We start from the raw sequence: 24,144 nt of genomic DNA, 5'->3' as shown, positions 1-24,144 counted from the left end.
AACTGTAGCTGCAAATTATTGGAAAATAGCTGTGCAGTAACCATTAGATACCATAGAGACAGCTTCATTTTCCAGCTGAATATTACTGAAAAGCTAAGCGCTTTTTCATTCACCAACAGGACTGTGCAATTTATTAAATGCAGACAAACAAAACACTATACTCATATGATTATGACTTAGTCTTCTAGAAAATTGGGGAAATTTACCATGACTTAAAAAAGCAGCTGATAATTTCTATAACATGACTTTCAGAACGTATTTCTTCCTGTGAAATTTCTCAGGAGAGGTGCATAACATGAAAGCATGAGTGGAAGAAAAGTGAAAATAGACTTTTGGTAGGTGCTTCTTTTGTTGTCTTTGCCCATAAAGGAACATTCTAAATGAGTTCTTAAGATTGTAACGTTGGGTTGTACATTTTCATCTTAATTTGTGGGCTTCCATGAATAGCAATATTGTTCTTAAACTTTTTTCTCACTTTAAAAGTATATGTAAATTGTCAGATATGACTAAACATATTGTTTTATCTTATAAAATCTTAACTAGAGAATGTAAAATTCAATCAAATTATTTTATAAAAGAAAACTCTGTGAAGAACTTTTGAATAGGAATCAGAAAGGTGAATTGCAATTTTTTAAGTGTTTGAACTTTACACAGATATATTTAAATAGAAGGTTGCATGACTCCTAAAAGTTATATTGAATTGCTGTACAGGATGACACTTCTCTGGTAGTATATCCCTTGTTCTATACTTCTATTTAATTTGCCTTTTTTCTAACTCTTCATTGTCTCACCTGAATCTGGCTCTCCTTCATGGCTTTCTTATTTCAAAGATGTCATATTTGACTCCTATCATTTTTGTTTCTTTTATGATCTATAGTTATTCAGTTGCCATTTTGGTAGGATTCCTTAAGAAGTTTTATTTTTTAATATATACTTTCAATTTAAATATCATGTATTAAGAACCATAAAATGACATTTTTGCAATAGCTACCTGAAATCTTTTCCTATAATTTCCTTTTTCTTCAGTTAAATTTTCATTCCATTAAAATTAAAAAATTTTTAAGTACTATTTTTACTATCAGTTATCTTTTAAAGATTAATGTTAGGTCTCTATTATCTGAATTAATTCCAAATTTTTAAAATTAGTTTCAATCTTTATCTCTTTCACTCAAAAACTGATCATAACCTACCTTCTTGTCTTATCTGTTTCAACTTTTCTCCAGAAGTCATTTACTCTGTCCAGTCAGTTTTGCATAATGATCTCCCCACATTTTATTCTCATTCCTGCTTTTATATTTTTACTCATTTCATGCCCTTCATTGGTATCACTTCACTTTTTCCTTCGTCCTGTTAAAAATCTATGCTGTGATGTTACAGCTTTTATAAAAGTGAGTTTAGTCATCATTTTATGCTAGTTTTTCTTCAGTTGCCCTTTTTATACATACCCATGTTATTGATGAGATGACTACCTGCAAAACACTTTAACAGAGCTATGTGTAGCATCATGCTGACGCCCGGTATACTATTTCTTACCCTATCTTTGAAGAAAGAACTATCTACTTCAGAAATAATTGTAGCATAAATACTGCATCTGCTTTTTCTAAGTTCACAAATGTCAGCATTTTAACAGTTAAAATGTTTTTTTAAGTGGTTTAATATTTGTATGGTTAACAGTGTAAGGATGTGGAAAGAAAAGTTTATTCTTTTGAGTATACTTTCGATATTCCCATTCTGATATTCTTTCCTTTAATTTACAGTAAGGGGTTCTAAAGAGATAGATATCATGTAAAGGATATATGCCTTGCTATAAGCATTAACGGATGACAGGGTATGGCAATTTAGATTTTTGTATAAAAAGGCAAAGTAAATTTCCTTTCCTTGATCAATCTCACTTTACTTATCCTCTACCTCCATTTCATCCAATTACTTTCAAAATAATGCAGGCACCAGACTATGTGTGAAGCACTGGGAGGAACAGAAAGAATAGCATGCACATTAAATCATTGACTAAACTCTCAAGGGTTAAAATGTAAGAGGTTTATTCTCCTTTTATCAAGCAGTATCTACAGACAGAGCATCCACGTGGTGTAAGCTACCAAAGTAGGAGGTATGCGACAGACTTACATTAAATCATTAAGTCACAGACATTTTATATGGTTCATGTTCACAAGGGAGAAAATTGTTAAAAAGTAAAGCAGATTCAATAAGTAGAAACATAAGCTGATTTTTGTTGTTTATTAAATCTATCTCGCATAATGTTTCCTTAAGCTAAGAAGAAATCTACTATATCACACAGCTCAGGATGCTATATACACAGAAGATATTACACACTATAAAATTTCAGGTTCTAAGCAGTTTTACACAATTTAAACTTGATTAAAATTTTGTATTTAAAAAAGACCTTATTGGGTTCCCTTCAGTAAATGGAGGTCATTTCAACAGCCCATTAGCATTTCTAGCAACAATAAAAACAAAAATAAGTAAAAAGATTCTCAAAACATGTAAGCTATTACTTTAAGCCTGGATAATTATCTGCTTATTTCAACAAACCAGCTTTCTAGTTTTAATCTACTTCTACTGGCCTTCTCTTTTCCCCTTAAAAAAAAAAAGAAGCAATAATTTTTTATTTCTCTGCAGTGCCTCAAATAAGAGGATTAGTTAGGTTTCAAACTACGGCACACAGTTAGTGAGAACTCAGGTGATTTTAGGATTATGTAGGAGTTGAATAGAAGAGGTCATTTAGGAAAATTCTTAGGTATGAAGTTTTTCTATGGGCTTTATTTTTTAAATAGCAAAACAATGGAGAAGTACATCTTTACTCACTACTGTGGGGCTACCCTTTCTTTTCAGCTTCTATTACTAATTTTTCTAAGCCACATAATATTTTATCAGTTCTCTTGCCAGTTTTTTTCTCCTAGGTGTTCATTTCCCTATATGAGGTTTACCTTAAGCAGACACAGTAATGCTTTTTTTTTTTTTTTTAGAAATGAAAGTTTCTGATGATGCAACACTGGACTAATTGAAAACAAAGAATCTATTCTGCTAATAAGAAGTAAACATTTGTAAGCAGTTAACATCCCAGACAGACTTGCATTAAAAATATAATGCACTCTAGTGATTGAAAGCAAAATGATAGATAATGCATTGCAAACATTTTTACCATAATTATTTTTCCTCCCTTCCTCTACATTTTCTATAGCATGCTGCAGATAATACAGAAAATGTCAGATAGAGTTTGTCACCTGTATACAACCTAAGGCCAACTTATGCCTTCAAATGATATTCCACTGAGGATTAAATAAATGACTGAAGGCAGGATTTGGCGCAAGAGATGTTAAACATTTTTTAATGACAAGAGATTTATAGTTATGAGGGTGGTCAGCATGCAGCTTTTAGCTTTCCTTTTCCTCCTGTGACATTCCCTTCAAGGCACAAAAGATTATAAACAGTGGACGGGACAGAATATTTTGAATTAAGTATTTTAAGGTTCCACGACACCTTTTATTTCTGGTTTAAGCATACCAGAAGGACAGAGGGAAAAATAGAAAACTACCTTTAAAATGAAAAGACGCTTAAGTCATCTGAAATTCCCTGCAGTTTAGTTATTTTTTTTTAAGAATTTAAAATCCAATTGTATTGGTTTTAAAACATAGTAGATGTTTGATTCTTGTGATTTTTGTAATTTCTTATTAAATATTCCTAATCATCCAATATTGTTAATTGTGTATGTCTTTGTAAAAACAATCTATTTTATTTGGGCCAACCAAGTAATTATGTTTGACTAGAATATAAACTTTGAAAGTTAAGCTGTAAATTTAAATAATGGATTAAGTGCAATGTACTGTAAAACTCTTCATTCAATAATTATGTAACAGGGTTCCTAGGCATCTCCAACCCAAATGACTGTATTTCCCTTCTCAACTTCAGTGATCTCACAGTTTAACTTATTGAGTCGTCCATCTAGTATAAAGAGAGAGTCCTTCGAAGGTGTCATCAGGTATTGACCAAACAAGCCACTGTCCTGGATTTGCCTGTTCTTCTGGTTCCAAGGCCATTCTTCTGCCTTGAGTGGTTCCTTAAGGCTCTTTATCATCTTGACCTTCCCAGAGGAGAGCTCCACAAAGAGCACATCAGTTTGTGTGCTTGAGCTACCGTAGATGTTGTATTGGTGGGCTTCAGTAAAGGATGGCTGAAATGCCAGGTCAGATATGTGCAGATTTGTGTGAATGTCAAAAGCATCCTGTATTTCTCCTCTGATGGTGATGTACTGAACCCTCACAAGACCTTTCACATCGTTAATGCTGACAAGATAGTGTCCATCTGGAGAGACATATGGAGTGCCTGTCACATCACTATTGAACCCAATGACTGAGTCGGTGACACTGTCCACCATGAGCTGTGGTGGAGTGGCTCCAGTGCTGTCAGGTTTGCAGCCAATGAAGTAGTATCCTCCCAAGTGTGTATATGCCAACGATTGAGGAACGCACTTATAGTCCATCAAGTTAATTGTCTTGATGTATGACATAGTTTCAAGATCAATTTTTTGTAGTGCAGCTTCATCTTTGTGAAGAATAAATCCAAACCTAAAAGGATGAAAACCAAAGTTAGACAAGAAACTCTAGAGGTTTTACCACAAGAAAATGCATTATGGTGCACAGGTCCATCACAAACCCAGGCATTAATCGCCAGGCTATGCTGCACTACGTGTCACAGTCGTGTTAGAATTAATCTTAAGATTGAGCCACCCTCCTCCTTTCTCTAGGTCAATCTTTCATTACATACAAATAATTATAACTCATGCTGAAGAAAGAAAAATAATTAAAGGCAATAAATCTAGATAATTGGAGCAACAAATTTTTCTTTTCACATAGAGGGAAAAAAGTAAACATTATTTTGTGTGTCTCTAAATCTTCTGATATTAAATAAGCTTGGCTTGCTGTTATTAAACCCAGCAAGAATTAAAAGGTGTGAATATATATCTAGTTCACTCACATAATTTATTTTTAATATTGCTTTTTAACCATTAATTAAATCTGATACTCATTACTATTTAGATAAGTTTTCGTTTTAATTTACATCAAAGGACCACATGAATAGATACAAATTTTTATTTTATGTTTTGGTATAGAACTATTAGACTTCTATTTATTAAATTTTAGGATAACCTGGATTACCTTTATTATTTTAACATTTATTATAAATTTTAAATACAATTTACATATCTCAGCCTTGCCATGTTTATGTTGTTATTGTTTCTAATGATATACCTACATTGCAGTGGTTATCCTATATTGAACAATGAAGAACTTTGGAGATTTATTGTGCTTTTCCATTAAAGTTAATTTTGAAATTTTTTGTTTTGTTTTGTTGGCCTCTTTAATTAGTTCAGAGTTTTTCAAAGCATTTGTTCTAAATATTGACTGAAAATAATAAGAAGTATCTGTGCTAAATATAAATATATTTTGAAACTTTGATATATAATAAGCAGCTTCCTATCAAAAATAAGTAAGAGATGAGATAGAAACTATTAATATTAAACAAAATTATATCCAAAATGGATATTAGCCAACAGAATTATGTAAGATTTCTATTTTGATGTACTTTAATAATATTGATTAAATCACCCCTAATAGTTCCAAAAGATCATAAAATTCAGGATCAAAGAAATGTTCCATTGATTGTGCTCCTAAATGAAAAAATAAGATAACCTTATCATTAATATTAAGATAAAGCAAAACAAATCAAACAAAAAATCTAAAGATAGCCAATTATGTTATTGTCATCTGTGTAATTAATTTTCTGTTTGCTAATTTTCACACATAGTTTTATTTATATAAAAAAAGATCTCTTCCACACATAATGTAAAATATGGCGCATTCAGAGTATTATCTCCTTAAAATATCAAATATAAGCATTTAGTAAGCTCAAAATGCAAATAAACTTATATATTTAATATCATAGAATAACTAAGATCCATGTTCTCAAAAAAATCAGTTTTGTGTTGTAATTTTGGAATGAAATGAGTGCCTAAGCACAGATATTTACTAAAAGAGACATAAAATTATAACTGCTTCCATTTTTATAACATTACTTATAGTTGGGAAACCATATTATAATTTTAGCTATATTTGGACATTTGCAATGAGAGTATTTGTTGTCATTGAAGAGAGTACAAATTCTTCTGTATGAACGAAAAACTGCAATGTATAGTTTTTCCTTTTAAAAGTTTTCTTAAATATCTATTAAACAACTACCAATTAAAAGGCAGTGACAATATTTTGGAGATCAACATCACTCCCTGCCTTCAATGAGTCTAGAAATTTTGAGTAATAAAAAATTGAAAAACTGTTAGTGGTTAATGCTTAATTATAGCATTTTGCTGTACCATTACCTAACTTAGTAATGACTAGTGTATCTCTGAATGATGTCCACCATTTCCAGCTTATTTCCTGGCTCTTATCTTTTCTGTGTCCTTAATACATGTATTTGTGTCCTTTCAATAAACACAGCTCATGTCAAATCTATTCAGGATAAAATTTTAGTCCTCATTTTGATGATATAAGGAAATATTCATATTGTTAACAATAAGTTCTAAATATTTTCATTAAAATATTAACGAAGTAGCACATATACACAATGGAATATTATTCATCCATAAAAAAGAATGAAGTCTTGTCATTTTCAATAAAGTGGATGGAACTGGAGAACGTTATGTTAAATGACGTAAGCCAAGCACAGACAGACAAAACGCTCATGTTCTCACTCGTATGTGGGAGCTAAATAATAGAATGATTGCTCTCATAGAGACAGAAAGGACAATGATTGCTACCAGAGGCTGGAAAAGGTAGCAGGAGCAGGGCACAGAGTGGGGATGGTTAACAGGTGCAAAAACATAGATAAAATGAACAATATTTGATAGCACAACAAAGTGACTATAGTCAGCAATAAGTTGTGTTATTCTTTAAGATAACTAAAAAAGTCAAATTGGAATGTTCTTAACACAAGGAAATGCTAAGTGTTTGAGGTGATGGATACTCCAATTATCCTGATTTGATTATTACACATTGTATGTCTGAATCAAAATATCACATGTACCATATAAATATATGCAACTATTATGTACACATAATAATTTAAAGTAACAAAATAACAAAATTAATGCCTGGTGCAGAAACATAGTGTAGGCTTGAAATCCTATCTGAATATTAAAGAACAATATTAAAAAAAAAAAACCTGTGTCAACTAAATTCCGTATTTTTGTGTCTCAGCATCAAAAATATTATAAAATCATAAATGTCACTATCCACTGTCAGATTTGTCTTAATAAATATTAATGTCATCTACTATAAACAATTTTTTTCATTAATGGACAACCATTAATATGGAATTATGTAGATTATTTGTGTTATTTATAAAATTATGAATTAGGATGGAAGATTTTTTTTTCTGTTATAAATTGTATGTGAACTTAGAGAAAAAACAGTAATAGGCTCATTGAATAAAAGCAATAAGCCAATCAACTTTTAGCATTTCAGCTTTCCTTTTAACCTTGAGTCTTCTAGTCCTACAGTTCCCAAACCCCAGGTGCAGACCGGTACCAGTCCATGGCCTATTAGCAACCAGGCCGCACAGCAGGAGATGGGCGGCAGATGAGCCAGTGAAGCTTCACCTATATTTACAGCTGCTCCCCATCACTCTAATCACTGCTTGAGCTCCACCTCCTGTCAGATCAGCAGCAGCATTAGATTGTCATAGGCATGTGAACCCTACTGTAAACTGTGCATGCGAGGGATCTAGGTTGTACTCTCCTTGTGAGAATCTAATGCTTGATGATCTGAGGTGGAGCTAAGGCGGTGATATGCTAGTGCTGGGGAGCTGCTGCAAATGCAGAGAGGTTTGGATGCACAATAAATGTAATGTGCTTGAATCATCCCAAAACCATTCCCCATCTTCCCCCAGCCCCAGTCCATGGAAAAATTGTCTTCCATGAAACTTTTCCCTGGTGCCAAAAAGGTTGGAGACCACTGCTCTAGTCCCTTTGGGCAAGATTTTCGAATGCCAATGAGGTAAAATGAGACAAGCTCTCTTTACTCCTGAACTATTTTAACTCTGATACTATGTAATATACTTAAGTTTTTTATGATACAATCTAGCTTCTTTTGCAGGTAATTAAAATTTTTAAAAATATGATCCAGTTAAAAATGCAGAAGCTCCATGTGGGGTGATAAAATTACATCCATTTCGAATCTGCACTGTATACTCCTTCAGGACCAGAGATCTAGCTACATAAGCAGATGCGTGAGAATGCCTTCAATTTTTCACCACTGATTTATTGGTTAGGAAGTGGTGTCTCTAATTCAAAATTTCCCCCAGTACAGACTGATATTCAGCAGTCTCCCACTGTTCATTAGTCTTGATTAATATTTACGAGGCTCTCAACTTTCATGCCTGCTTAATAGCATAAAATCCTGCACACTACTAGGCCTCACGCAGTTTGTCTAATATTTCTCAGAATGTGGATAGGAAGTTATAGACTGAGAAATGAGAGAGTTAAAACTTATTCTCAAAATCACTTCTTATTCTAGGGAATTAATACCACTAGAATGGTGTGGGCTCTCAGCATGGCATTGTGTGGATTTGTCAGATTTGGTGAGGAGAGTTATAGCTATTTTTTCTTTCCCAAATTATTTTTTCTTTCTGCATGTTTAATCAATGTAGTTCATTATAAAGTTTGTAAAAAGGTTCAACTTTAATTACTGCTTTTATTTCTAAAATGATCCATATGCATAGAGTTGTTGCTTTGGTTGATGTAAGGGCTTTCATTCCAGGCTGACTTACTTTCATGATCCAGTTTTTCAAAATAATAGACCTTGTGTAAATATGACCTCATGTAAAATCCTTCACTTCCACAAATTTCAATTTCCTTATCAGCAGGAAGAGGATAAAAGTACTACCTTGCTTTGAGGATGAGAATAAATGCAGGTATATTACCAAGCATGCAGTAGATTCTCAATAAAGAGAAACTTTCACTCCTTTACACTTTAGGAAGCATTATTTTCCCATTATGAATCACATAAAATATTTCCTATGGGACAATAGATTATTATAACCCATACATGGAAAAAAACCACAAAGTTATTATCACTTTTTATTTATAGCTGGTATTCCCACAAGGTTAAAAATAAACATACAGTGTTATTCAAGCAGGGCTATATTTTTCCACTTATGTATACTGGAGAGATCACATTGACAATAATAATTCATATTTTTATTCTTGCCTTCATTTGCACCAACGGGATCTATGCCCAGTCCACACATTACCCAATCACCAAATTTCTCACATTGTTAAAAATAAAGACATTCTGGCTCACTCTAAGTTCTTTAGAGGTGCTGCTTCATTGCTTGCTGATGACATGGAGCACTGGACCGTGGTGTACTGGGTGAACTTGAGCTCTGCACAGATAACGGAATTTGAAATAGATACTTCACTTACTAAAGAATTTTTGCTAAAAATCAGAGAAAATTTTGTGGTTGACTTTATGTCATAGATATCTAAGGGCATGGAGAGTTGTGGTCAGTGTTTTACGGTGTGCCAATTCAGGAGCCTTACAAAGGAAATTATTTGGTAGAGAGAGCGAGAGAACAGATATTTGGAGAGAAGCGTGGTTAAAACACCATGATGCCTGATAAAGAGTCAGTGCTTGAACATCTCCACATCCCACAAGGTCAGGCTGTGTTTCTTGCAATTGAGTAATGGTTTCCTCATGTCTCTCATTCAGACAGTCCCTGAAGGGGTCTGGCCACACAAAGTTTCACCAAACAGGTTTCCAGTCACTGTCACCTCACGGCATGTTATTCCCCTTCTATTCTGTTTTCAAATCCATCATCTGAGATGCTATCAAAAGCATCTAATGGTTGCAATCAATTCATCATATAAATTTGCCATGGTTGGTGCCAATAGCAATGTCCTCATATGGTCCCAGATACCCTAACATTTGAAGTGAGAGAATTCTGTAAGATTTGCAGAATAACAATTATTTTATCCCCTGGGTCTTAACATAGCACTGTTTAACTCCAGAGTCCTCAGAGCTTCTCAACTAAACTCTTCACCTTACTGCTGACTTTTAATGTCTAACCACTGAGGTTCAATTCCCATACAAGAAGCTGGGAAGAGACCAAATGCTGCTTCTCCATTCCTACATGATCTTCCTCAAACCTCCATCAACAGGTCCCAGGATTGGAAAACAAGTCTTCATATGCATACAAGTCTTCATATGCTTATCAATGGATGCAGATGAAAAGTAGTTAGCGGTGATTGAGTATATTCAAGTATTGGGTTAGCCAGACACTGTATCTGTTACAAAACCCAGAATTGCTGCAATTCACATCAAAAACAAAAGCATTTTGAAAGCTGTTTTGATGTCCCAATTATTGAAACCATATTCTTTGAAATAAAATCCAGAACCAAAGAATTTGAGCAGCCCTAAGAATGAGTTGTACAGGAATTTTACTTGAGGAAAACCTATACCCAAAATATATGATCAAGTGGTTCATACCTCATAAATAAAAGTGGGCAGGATTATTATTATTTTGCTTTTCTAATTGGAATATAAATACCACGTTTTTCCACTTGGAAGGTAAGAAACGCTAAGCAAATAAGATACTAAAACCATAACCCCCAACACACATAATTAATATGTAAATCCATATACACAATATACAGTTGCAGCGACATTTTCTATTGTGTTACAGCTGACACAGTGTTTTCATGGATACAAACCATAAATCTGACATGCGCCATTATTCACTAGTTTATGCATTCCTTTATATTTAGTTGTTTTCTATTATCCCAGACGGACTCTTGTAAGAAAAGATTGAATGCTATTCCTACTCAAGTACCAGAGGATTTAGTTTTTATCTGAACATCACATAAATAGCTCAGTAAAACATACCTGTTCATAAAAGAGTGGCCACATTCATATTTGGAAGAGGGGAAGCAGAGAGAACTGGAATTGCTACATTTAGTAAAGATTTATAACTAGAGCAAAGACAGTTTCTGAATAGTACCAATGCTTAGATATGTTTGATAAATGACTGCACTTTGAAGTTTTCTGTTTCCAAAACATAGGTTGAAATAGCTAAAATAAACCACAAGATGCCCTCCTACCTGACTTTTATAAGTACATTAAAGATATACGACATAAAAATTTTAGCTACATTATTTCTTTCCCTACTTTTACTTTTAGAATTCTTTTCTTAAAAAAGGAGAATAGATTTCTGAATATTAAATTCTTTATTTTATTTATTCTCTTGTATCCAGTTTCTTTGGATATGTAAGGAGTCTGAGTGTTCTAAAAAAAATCAAAAAAATGCATAATTTAATTATGAGATATAAAGAATGTCTAATTGCTTGACAGAGTTAATATTATAGTCTAATAGCCTATCACTTCTAGTGAGTAATGAGGACATATGGCAAAATCAGATTTATTAATAATTCTGTGCATACCATTTATATATTACAGACTGTATTTCTGATATTAAAGCCCTCCACCTCTTTTCAAAGAGCTTAAGAGCTTAAGACACAAAACTGACAACTATGCCTCAAGATGACATTTTAAAAGATTGGTTGTTCTTCCTAAATTGAGATTGAAAAAATGACATGAAAATCTGAAAAGACCAGCCTCCAAAATGTCACCTGTTTTTCTGATTAGGGTGTGTTTTATGCAGGAGTTGATAAATCGCTCAGAATTCACATAACAGAAATAGAATAAATGATTAAAAGAATGAAAAATAGTTGGTGAGTACAGAGGAGGAAATAGAAAAGAAAGGTAAAACAAAGGCTGGAGCAAACTAAAATATATTAATCGATCAAACAGTATTACCAAAGCATTCGTTTTACACTTGTAAGACAAAAATAATAAGTGGAAAAAAAAGTGTGAGGAAGCAGGTTCGGCATGAGTGGGGTTCTAGATACCATGTGAGCAAATTCAATTTTTCAAAATCTACTATGTGACTGTACACTGTGTAAAACCTTATAAAGAAATGGAGAGCAAATAAATGGTCTCTATCCTTAAGGTAAACTACAGGCAAACAGCAGGGTTCTTATAATTGTATTCCTTGAGTGTTGTGGGAACTTCTTCAAAGATCGGAGAAGAGATGGATGTAGCTTCAGCTACTCAATTGCATTTTTGTTAGGCTAGGCTTTCACTGAAAGAGAGAGTTCATATTAGTATTCTAGATCCCAGAAGGCAAAGGACAAATTTTCATTAGAATAAATCAAGGAGAGCACAATAAACGGACTGTTTTCTGAGAAGTGTAAATTGACCAGAAGGGATAGTGCAGCATTATGGGCAGAGTAACAATAAAGCTGTTCCCATTGCTAGCCCTGGAAGTAGTTCTGTGGAGATGTGTGTTTTGCGAGAAACGAGAAACGGTGAACTTTGATTGGAGGAAATAGCTGGTCTCCTACAAATCAGCAGTCACGGAGCTGATGCTGGGCGCTCGTCCCCTGGTCGCACTTCTTGCAACCCCGGGCAGGTTTCTCATTTTCCAAACCAACCCAAAATCATACTAGCCAGCTTTTGGGGACAGAAGGCAGGGCGGAGAGGGGTAAAGAATGTATACCTGGGCATGGAAATGCAAAACAGCAGGCACAGATTTCCTTGGTTGAAGAGTCTGAAAAACTCAGGACTAGTGAACATACAAAGCTCATGGAATGAGGACTGTGACATATATATTTAGTTTCTAATTGGGATCATTTGACAACTGATTAAAAAATTGTATTAGCTTTGCAAGTAGGAAAATGGGAAATATTTGATTTTTTTTTTTTACCTGAAATGAATATTTATTTAGATAGCATTTTCTTACGTCTGGTAAAGTTTCAGAAAAATGCCTCCTAACTTTTAATTACTGGTAAAATACACATGTTTTTAATAGCCATGTAGCAAAAGTTACACACATGATTAATACTAGCTGTTGTTTTACTATTTTGTCATTACCTTTTACCTTTTCTTCAGACACACTAAAGCTGCATAATTATTGCTTAATAGACTGATATAATATATGTAACAGATTATAGGCTTATAATATATGTTTAGAAAATTATCTGGATTTGCTATTTTTTTAAACTTTATTATCTTGTGTATTTGTGTGTTTGGGAATGTAAAAATGATGGAAAGGGAAGTCAAAGTTGTGTTTTGCTTTTAGCACTTTCTAAAATTATCCCTAACCATTTGGAAGTATTTCAGCCTTTGCCTTCCATGTTTTACTTGGGCTATTCAATTAATGGTTTGATGTATTTGTCTATTATTGACAAATAAATATAAATAGCCTATTTATAGATATTACATTTTAAGGCAGAGACAAGAGGTTGATTCGGAGGGGATTTAAATAGGTAACAACATGATTATAAAAACAGTGGTGTCATCATAGCTCAGTGCAACCTCAAATTCATAGGCTCACATGGTCCTCCCTTCTCAGCCTCCAGAGTAGCAAATGCATACTTAACACTATTATGTGCAGTGGCAAAAATTTATAAGCAATTCAAGAGCCCAGGTGTAAGTGAATATTTATGTAAATGATGATACAGCCACTTAATGCAATAGATTGCACATGTTAAAAGAATGTTTATAAAACACAACATTAGGATTTATGCTTATTTAAAGGAATCATATAAAAATAGCACATTATTATATAAATGATATGATTAAACCATTAAAAATAAAATAAGCAAAGCCCAGTTATGGGCTGAAGAATTAAATTAAAGGTCAACTGTGGTCATGTTGGAAGACTGCATTAAGTTTGTTTTGTTATGTTTTATAGTTGACCCTTGAATAACACGGGAGTTAGTGGCTTAGACCTCCCACACAGTTGAAATCTGCACATAAATTTTGACTCCTCCAAACGTCACTATTATACTAATACCCTACTGCTGACTAGAGGCCTTACTGATAATGTAAACAGTCAACTAACACATATTTTGTATGTTATATATACTACATACTTTATTCATACAATAAGGTAAGTCAGAGAAAAGTTATTAAGAAAATCATAAGGAAGAGAAAATACACTGATAGTACTGTACTGTGTTTATTGATACCCTGAGTTTACATCATCTGTTTACAAGATGAACTTTCTGTCCAAAATGGTGGCAACTGCAGCTGTAGACCTCACGCTCCAGTCCATATCAAGCATTTCGACTTTTTTTTGTAATATCATGACTGTGCTTTTGGGGAGCACTTCCAGCATCACTAATGACACTTTGTATGGGTCCATAATGTTATTCAAGGTTTACAGTATTGTATTGAACATGATAAAAAATACACAAGAACCTTGAGAGATCACTTTTTACTGTAATATACAATTTACTGGAGAGATGAACTGCTTATGTGGAGATGATTAGCATCACAGGTCATACTGTGTATTAAGCAAATACAGCACTTGAGCTCACCGCAATAGAAACAGAAGGTGGCTATAAAGTTATTAGAGTAGTATGGTACATACTACAGTAAAGTGTTTGCACTTATGATTTAATACTGCATTTTTATGTTCATATACATTTCTGTCCATCACAAATGGTGCCATGTACAGTCTGTGTTGGCATTCCTCAGTTGTAATAAATTTTAACCTTTTCTGTTAGAAAGATTTGTGCATATTTTACGATAGTAAATGATAAAATAGACTAGCAACTATATACCTTTTTATTCATTCATGACATCCATAATTTTTCTTTCTTTCTTTTTTTTTTTTTTTGTTTGATGTTTCTAAGCTATACAATGCCTTGGCAAGTTTTTTCAAACTGTCTCACCTAAAGATTTTCCAATACATATACCAAAAAATATCTGTGTATAAGTGGACCTGTGCAGTTCAAACTCATGTTGTTCAAATGTCAACTGTAATTTTTTTTGTTTATGTTTGAAGTCTTTGTTCAATGAGCATAATCTACTTTTGTAACTAGAAAAATACATAGATATTATAGATACAAAGCTAGATAATCAATAGATAGAAATGTAAAAATACATAGGATCTCTAAATAAAACTTCAGATAGCTCTCATAATAATTTTAATCTTGAATATACATTTCTAAGGGTTGAGATACATGTAAAGATGGTCTTGATGCTTCAGTAAAAAGATTCATCCATGTAAAGACTTCAGAGAGGTATAGGTCAAAGACGAACATAATGAATTTTTTTAAGTACCACAGTATGTTTGGATGTCAAATTAAATGAAAAAATTTATAAACACAAAGATTCCTTGTATTATAAATAAGTCAACCAAGAAAATGTTAGAACTATAAATTACTAGTACAAGTAAAAAAGATACAGTAACTAAATATTCAATAGAGTACCAATTAGAAATGTTATGTAATATCAACAAAGAATTTTTGTAGTAGAGTGAAACTAAAAGTTTCTACAGGAAAATGCTTGCACTGGTGATTTTACTAGATAGTACATCAGAAAACAACTCCTTTTTCATAGTGGTCATTCTGACTGTGATAAGGTGGTATCTCATTGTGGTTTTAATTTCCATTTCTCTGATGATTAGTGATGCTGAGCATTTTTGCATATTGGTGCAGGAAGCAGTGAAAAGGGAATGCTCATACACTTTTGGTTGGAATATAAATCAGTACAACCTCTATGGAAAACAGTATGGAGATTTCACAAAGAACTAAAAGTAGTTCTACTATTTGATCCAGCAATCCCACTACTGGGTGTCTACCCAAAGGAACATAAGTCATTTTACCAAAAAGACACCTGCACTTGAATGTTTATCACAGCACAATTTACAGTTGCAAAGATGTGGAATCAACATAAGTGCCCACCAACTGATGAGTGAATTGAAAAAAATGTAATACATATACACCATGGAATACTACTCAGACATATACAAGGATTAAACAATGTCTTTTGCAGCAACTTGGATGTAACTTGAGGCTATTATCCTAAGTGGAGTAACTCAGGAATTGAAAATCAAATGCCACATGCTCTCACTTATAAGTCGGAGCTAAACTGTGGGTACAAATGGTCATACAGAGTGGAATAGACAGTGGAGACTCCAAAGGTGGGAGTTTAAGAGAAGGGTGAAGAATGAAAAATTACCTATTGGGTAAAATGTACAACATCCAGGCAATGGGTATACTAAAAGCCCAAACCTCTCCACACTGTACCATATATACATGTTAAAAACTGCACTTGTACCCCCTAAATCTATGGAAATTTAAAAAACAAAAATAATTGCATGGTTAAATTGGAAACAGAAATTTCTTTTTCCTCTCAAGAATCATTCCACAAGGTTAATCAAATTGTTTTTATGGTTTCCTATTCTCTCTTTGAAAATCTGTTTTGAATTCCCACCTAGCAGTAACTAATTATTTTTCACTTCTTTACTCAAAATGGCACCTCTAATAATTGTCTCAATTCTCATTTTGAACAATATTTGAACATTTTCCATTTTTAATTTTATCATGTACAATTTGGTTACTGAACACCAGAATTTAAAATTGAATGTGATTTTATTATAACTCTCTGAAAAGGCATATTTATTTCATATATTGAATCAAGCACACAAAATTCAGAAGTGAGGAAAAACAAGGCTGAAGCAGTTGAGTTGTATAACTATGTCACCAATTCTGCTTGAAAACTTAATCTTATAAATTTAGTCACCTTTCCCTTATGACTTCTTTTTTAATTGACACAATGATGCTGTAGAGAAATATGTTGGAAAATTTTATGAGGATTAAATTAGAAATTAAAAAAACCAAAGTGTTCCTGATATGTATATTGTAAGTCTACTTAAATACTGTAATATCATTGTTTTAATTTTTGTTTGTATAATGGTGATTATGACAGCTAATTCCCAGACTACTCTGAGAATAAATTAGTTTTAAGAATCTCAGGGCGTTAAATCATGAAATTTCTATGAAGGGCAAAGTATATGTAACTGGCTTGTTCATAATAATGAACTGAAAATTGGCTGTAGTTCACTTAGATGGAAATTATATTGCTGCTACCCTTTTAAAATACATAATTAATGCTAATTAACTTAGAACTCAATGACGAGAGATTTTTCTTATTTTGTTACAGTGATTTTAAATTTCTCATAATTCTTTGATTTGATCTTACTTTTAATTTAGTCAAAGGTTTTTTAGAGTGATTTTCATATCTCAATATGACCATCAGTCAATTAAGAGTAGAGGAAAGGCTCAAAGGAACCGTTCTTGGAATGATCCAGCTGGAAGAATCTTTCTAATATTTTTGATGACAGCCTGATAGAAAAGGAAATGAAACACACACACACACACAATTCAGAAAGCACAATATTTGCAACAAAAAGAAATAGTTTAATAAATCATGTGTGAAATTTTTTTTTAGAATTATTTAAAATAAAAACTATTGTTTTCATATAAATTATCACTAATCTTTTGGATTATTAATAATATAAAGTATTTGACTCTTTAGATCGACTCCTCCCTTGAGGAATCTACAGGGCTGGATTTTGCTGTATAATACTTAAAATATTAGGAACTGTCCATTGCATTTTTGAAACAATGCCACATTGTGTTTTGCTTTCAGAATGTGTCTTATCATCTAGAGATTATATAACTTCTTTTGCTTTGAGTGATAGTAGAATTTAGTAAGATTTGTTTCTGTGAGGAAAGGACTCAGACTGCATATATTCTCATCTAGTGTTCTTCCTTATGTTAGCTTTATGTACACTACATACTCCCTGCTGCTTTAGGACCTTCGACTGAGCCTGATTTCATACCCTCTTTCTAGCAGTTGCCACCTCCTTTAAAGAGCATTGAAAATGTAGATTCAAATTCTACTTATACTATCTACTATACAACCTTAGGCAAGCAATTTAGCTATGCTTTGAACTCCATTTGTTTTTCTGAAATATCAAAATAGTAATTAGTACTTCTCAGGGTGATTAATAATTAATAAAGGTAAATGACAATCAAAATATTGAATCAAGTGACTATAGCTCTAAATACTTCAACATCCTAAAAGGTATTATTGTTTTTCCTAATTCTTCCTATGGAATTTCCCAGTTTTCAAACTTCTTAGACACTAGAATTTCTTCCTGTCATCAAAAGACTAACACAGCTTGTTTTTCTAAGAAAAACAAGAGAAAATTTTTAAAAATTAATAGCTATGAGAAAGCCAAAAATTTAAAGAATTACTAATTATTCTAGTAGTTATGACCTAGTTTGTTAATATTTAAATGTATCCAAAGTAGGCTAGTTTCTTGAACTTCCTTCCCCAAGTGTTTTCCAGAATTTTTTTTTTAACTCTATTGCTGGTTCATGTTTGAGAATAGAATTCTTCCTACCTTCTTGTCTCTTTATAAGGTAAGCAATTCAGGATTTATAATAGGAAATCATGTATATGTCTGCTTTAGCAATAGGGATATGTTTAATTTATATTTGAACTGAAACATTTTTCATGGTCTAGTTATTAGAAAATCATATGCCAAAATATATGGCTAAAGCAAAAGAACATCACTACATATTCCGTTTTTAAAAATACAACTGCAGGTCTCACTAAGTGACATCAGCAAAAACAATGCAGTAGGGAACTATAAGGACCAATCCCTTCACACAGATGGAATTATGACTGCCAGGACCAACTACGTCACAACCTTGGAAAATAGTCAAAGGTTTACAGCAACCAAGCCTACACTGAATTAAGCAAAAGGTTAATTAAGCATATTAGGGCAAGCTTTGTGTCATTTTAACTTATCCTAGCCTTGCCCCATCCCTTTTCCACGAAGGATGGCAGTCTTGGAAATGGCAGCCCCCATTTCCAGTAAACGTCTCTGACTCCAGAGGTAGCAGAGTGGACCCTGTTCTCAAGTGATTATGTTTGTGCATTTTGACTAGTCTCGGGGCTCTCTGAAGGAGGAATGTGGGGTGCTTGCCATTGATTTTTCCCTACCAAAAAAGAACTCCCTCAACGAGGAGAAACAGCTAAGCAGAGGATGATATTGAAAAATATCGAGAGGCAAATGAAAAAGCTACTGAAGCCTGCGTCAAAAGATTACTATTAGGCCAAGACTAGACACACAAAGTCCTGACAGAAAATTCTGGGGAGAGGACCACTTTGAAAAATGAAAGTTTTAAAAAGATCTAATCTATAATGGGGCTTCAAGAAAGCCATGCACACTAATAGGGGAGGACATATGCTCACAAAGATCTGAAAAGAGAGCTCTTACCTCCCATTGATCGTTAGACTCAATGCAAGCAGCAGGTGGAGGCTCAGGAAGCGCTGGAAATGGCCTGGCTAAGACCTGAGGGCTGCCTCCACACAGGGCCAGAGCAGGGCAGAGTCCAGAAGATTTTTTTGTTTGTTCTTTAATTATTTATTTTTGTTGGCTTCAGGCATTTAGAAAGTCTTTGCTAAACCACAAGCTCACCACAAATTAAGGAACCAAGATTTAAGTGACCATATATCATAATGAATAAATTATTTAAAGGCGGTTTAGAAAAGTGACTAAAAAAGAAAACACTATAACCCACAGAAAGCACCAGCAGTAAACTCTTAGGGGAAAAATCTGATTTCCAGTGTTTCCACATTACAGATTAAAAACATTGAGATTTAAACAAAAAGCTATGAGGTATGTAAAGAAAGAAGAAAGTATGCACCATACACAGGGGGGAAAAAGCAATGAACAGAAACTATTCTTGAGTAAAAACAGACATTGGAATTACTAGACAAAGACTAACTCAGCTGTCTGAAATTTGCTCAAACAGCTAAAAGAAAACATGGGTAGAGTAAAAATAACTTTTATATATATATATATATATATATATATATATATATAAAAGGATTAAAAGTAAATAATCATTTTAAATGTTAATTGATGGCTAAACTAAAGTTAAAAAAGATTATAAATTGGTTACTAAGTCTAACTCGACATAACACTGATGATATCAAAGAATTCTGCCTGTGTCTTGTAGCACATCTGCATAGTAGTTCTAACACATCCTCAGTCCATCCTTAATTTTAGGTAATGGATTTTAAAAAAAACATAATCATCCCATAGAAGATCATAACAAGAAAAAATATTATCTACATAATTTAGATCATGGGCCTTAAAGAAGTGAAAAATAAACACATTTCAATGTGTACATTTAGAGATTCTTTGAGTCTACCATAATGTAAGGATCATACTTCCTGAATCTTTGGTGAAATTTTAGTATTTAGTTCAAAGTGGGCAATTATTCATCATGGAAATATATAGCAGGTGTCTGGAATCTTTTTATTTTTCATAATTTCAATCGGAAAGTCAATACAGGTCCAACATAGGTGGTTGCCTAATATTCATTAGTTCAATTCATTTAAAAGGTAAAATAAAAATTACAGGTAGAGAGGCAACAAGAAAGAATTTAGAAAAAAATTAAAGATGAGAATGACAACAACAAACCAGCAATCCCAGAACCATATTAACTGGCAATTAATTTCGTTGTGCCTCTGAAAAGAAATTAACAGACATTATTTTCTTCCTTTAAATATTGATATGGATTCTAATGTTGAAAGAAAATATTCTGATTCGGGTTGCTAATGACTGTTCATACAGAAAAGGTGTGTTTTGGAGTTTGGCCTGGCTTTGAGTCCCAGTTTCCTATGTCTTAGTTCAGCAAATATGGAATAAATTACTTTATCAGGACTTTGGTACTTTTCTTTGTTCCCAACTAGTGAAGATTAGAAAAAGATTTTTTCAAAGTCTGATATAACATATTGTTAGTACTTAGTAAATTACAGCTATTATCATTAAAGATAATTGTGAGATGTCAACAAAATATATTAAAATTACAAAGAAGGCAAATATCAGTCACCGGCTTATTCTTTTCAAGAATTTAGATCATTTCCCTGAGAAAAGAAGGTACATAAATACATTTAACAGCTACAATTTTTCCCCTTGGGCCAGTTTTTTGTCTGTTCACTTTTGAGGCTTAGCTACTTTGGCTTTAAAATAATTTCTCATCTTTTACCTACTCAAGAAGAGATATGTGGTATTACAGGGGCTATATATATAGCATTTCAGAAAACCAGCTGCTATTTGACATTGTTCTTAAATTTATGTCTACAACTGGTAAGTGAGTGATGATGGCCTGCACAGATCTTTTCTTTATTCATAGAACTTAGCACTCAAATTTTTAAAAATGCCATATGGAGAAATAGTTCTGCTCAGCACATTCAATATACGAGACCATGTTTACTTTAAGTCTGATTCTACATCTTTATTTGTTGATGAGCTTTTTGATGTCAATCCATCAACATTAATAGATGGAATGGCAAATGTTTTCCCTAAAGCACAATGATCTAGTGCAACACATAATTTTATCATTATTATGCCAAGAAATAAATTAAAATGCTTCGTCTGATAGAGGGGTCATCAAATGCTGTTCATTTCTTCTGATGATTATGCAATGTTAAATGTGTTGTCAGGTTGCCATGGCTCGTCAGAATGAACAATTTAGACAATTGACAGACTTCGTGGCCTTTCATTCGATTACTTTAATTTCTTTGTGCCATTTTGATTTTGTTTTATTTTACTTTATTATTTTGAGACATTGTCTCACTCTGTTACACTGACTAAAGTGCAGTGGTGTCATCAAAGCTCACTGCAACCTCACACTCCTGGGCTCAAGCGATCCTCCTGCCTCAGCTTCCCGAGTAGCTGGGACTACAGGTGCTCACTGCCACGCCTGGATAAGTTTTCTATTTTTTCTAGAGACAGGATCTCTTGCTCTTGCTCTTGCTCAGGTGGTCTGGAACTTCTGAGCTCAAGGAATCCTCCCTCCTTGGCCCCCCAGAGTGCTAAGATTACAGGCGTGATCCACCATGCCAGGTCTTCTTTGTGCCATTAACAACTTTTAAATTGTCATATTATATTTCTTCCAAGCTTTTCCTGATAATTTTGTTTCTACTCCAGATGTTGTTCCTCTATTATTTGGCCATTTTATTTTAAAGATGATTGAAATCATTACTTGTTTTCTTATCATATGATACCTTCAGTTACATACAAAGTGTTAATTTATCAGCACATTTTTCCTAATTTAATTCCTGCCAGTTTTTAAAATATTCTGCATGAAACCATTACCTATTATTGGTGCCTTTCCTAGTCTTTGTAAATTGACAACTTTCCAAAGGAACTTCATCCCTACTTTTAATATATAGTATGTTATACTAAAATCTGTACATTCAACAGCCTCTTTTTTGTGTTATTTATTCAACAAACTCAAATAACATTGACAACTTTAAATTTCAACAGTAGCCTAATTCTGAAGTAGCACAGCAAGTAGATAGTTAACTGGGTTTATTTGCTTGTTTTAGCTCTAGTTAATTTTGCACAAAACCCAAAACTCTTAATGGTCATGCAAATGGAGTGAACTTCTTTCTCTTGTAATCATGCCATCTATAAAATGATTTCTCTGTGTTATTCCATACTAATTTTCAATAGTGTGACCCTAGATTACAGCTAGACTATAAAGTTACTATTTTAATATCTTTTATCCTTTTTTTGACCTTTTATTTCCTTATTTTGTGCAAAAACTTGCCTAGACACTGGAAATAGATTATTGAGTGTGGAATGTCATTATTCTGGAGTAGTTTCCACTTGAGAATTAAGAATATGGGCCCAGGTGCCAGGTTATCTGCCCTCAAATCCCACCACTTACTATGTATCCAGTGATCTAGTTTCCTTAGCTAAAATGAGAATAGCAATAATATTTACTAATAGGGGTTTGTGAAGACTAACAATTAAATCACGTAACATAAATAAAAGTATCTTGCACATACTGCCATAACATTTGCTAAATAAGTATTTAAGTGAATACAGAAATTTCTCTAATACACTATTCTTAGTGTTATAATTAGTTATGAAGTTCCGCTGGGAAATGAATACTCTACACAGATTGATGGAGATTAAGAGAGTCTTTCTGGAAGATACGAAGTTAAGTACAACAGGTCCTCAAATAATGTTTTATTCAATGTCATTTCATTATAATGTTGATAAAAAATTCAATTACCAGCCAGGGCCACTGACTATGGAGGGTGTGCACACCCCCCCCCCCCATCTTCATGGGTTTTCTACAGGTTCTCTGTTTTCCTCGCACATCCTAAAGATGTGCACCTTAGGTAAATTTACTGTATAAATGGTCCCAGTGTGACTGAGTGTGGGTGTGTGTGTGCGGGTGTACCCTGCGATGGGATGACGTCTTACCTAGGGTTGGTTCTTGTTTCGCTCCCTGAGCTGCCGGGATAAGCTCTGGTCACCGACAACCCTGAACTAGAATAAGTGGTTTTGAAAATGAATGAATGAATACAAATTATTGTCAAATAAAAATTTGTAAAGTAGGTAATACTCATCCAAATGCATGACACTCAACAATGCAGTATGAAAGCACTCAGCAAGTCTACCATATTTGTTGTTTTTGAAGTACATGGTGGTAGGGGGTGCTTCTTACAATTATTGCTCTGCAAAAATTTATTTCTTGACTTCACCTTCCACCCCATGACTGCTCTTACTCACTGATTCACCAAAACTTAAGTAAATTAATTAATCTTATTTTTACCATTCTTTCTTCAATGTATGGATAGTTCACATTTATTTCAATGTTTAATATTAAAGGTGTTTTGGGTCTTTATTTAGAAGTTTGCTGATATTTGTGTGACCAGAAGCATGCTATAGGAACTTGCCTCTGGTTTATATCAATCAGCCTACAGTAAAATTGGTTTCATTATACATCCTTTAGCTTAAAGTCACAGTTTCCAAGAACGTATCCATGATGTTCAGTGAGGACTTACTGTATTGAAAAGTGTTAGTCAGATGAAGAAAGGGCAAAACAGATTCTAAACGTAGGGAACAACACAGGCAACATAGTCTGTAACAGCAAATACAAGTTGCCTTGCATTACACAAGTGAAATGTATGCAGCAGAAATTTATTTCATTCTTGTTTCTAAGCTCCTTAAAGGTAAGTCTTGGGCTAGCATAACTGCAGTACTTAGTCTCTAACAGGGAGCTTTAACATAAGAGATACTCATTGTTTCATGCATTATTCCCGCGCCAGCTTCCCAAACATCTCGTAAGCACACTTCTCAATCACATTTCAAGCTGTTTTATGTAGAGCTTCCAAGATA

At 33.4% G+C, this 24,144-nt stretch overlaps 1 protein-coding gene across 3 annotated transcripts in view; it reads right to left on the bottom strand.

Moving 5' to 3' along the window:
- Nucleotides 1-2,022: 2,022 nt before the first annotated feature.
- Nucleotides 2,023-24,144, bottom strand: part of FSTL5 (follistatin like 5) — a 633,702-nt gene continuing 611,580 nt past the window's right edge. For all 3 annotated transcript variants that reach the window (XM_045552739.1, XM_045552740.1, XM_045552741.1), the window contains one exon: nucleotides 2,023-4,583. In XM_045552739.1, coding sequence (XP_045408695.1) covers nucleotides 3,881-4,583 — 703 coding nt within the window. In that variant the 3' untranslated portion in view covers nucleotides 2,023-3,880. The remainder of the gene's footprint in view (nucleotides 4,584-24,144) is intronic.

Source organism: Lemur catta, chromosome 5 (assembly GCF_020740605.2).
Source record: "Lemur catta isolate mLemCat1 chromosome 5, mLemCat1.pri, whole genome shotgun sequence".
NCBI classification, from domain to species: domain Eukaryota; kingdom Metazoa; phylum Chordata; class Mammalia; order Primates; family Lemuridae; genus Lemur; species Lemur catta.
Note: the sequence above shows the minus strand (reverse complement) of the source record. Positions and strands in the feature narration are given on the sequence as shown.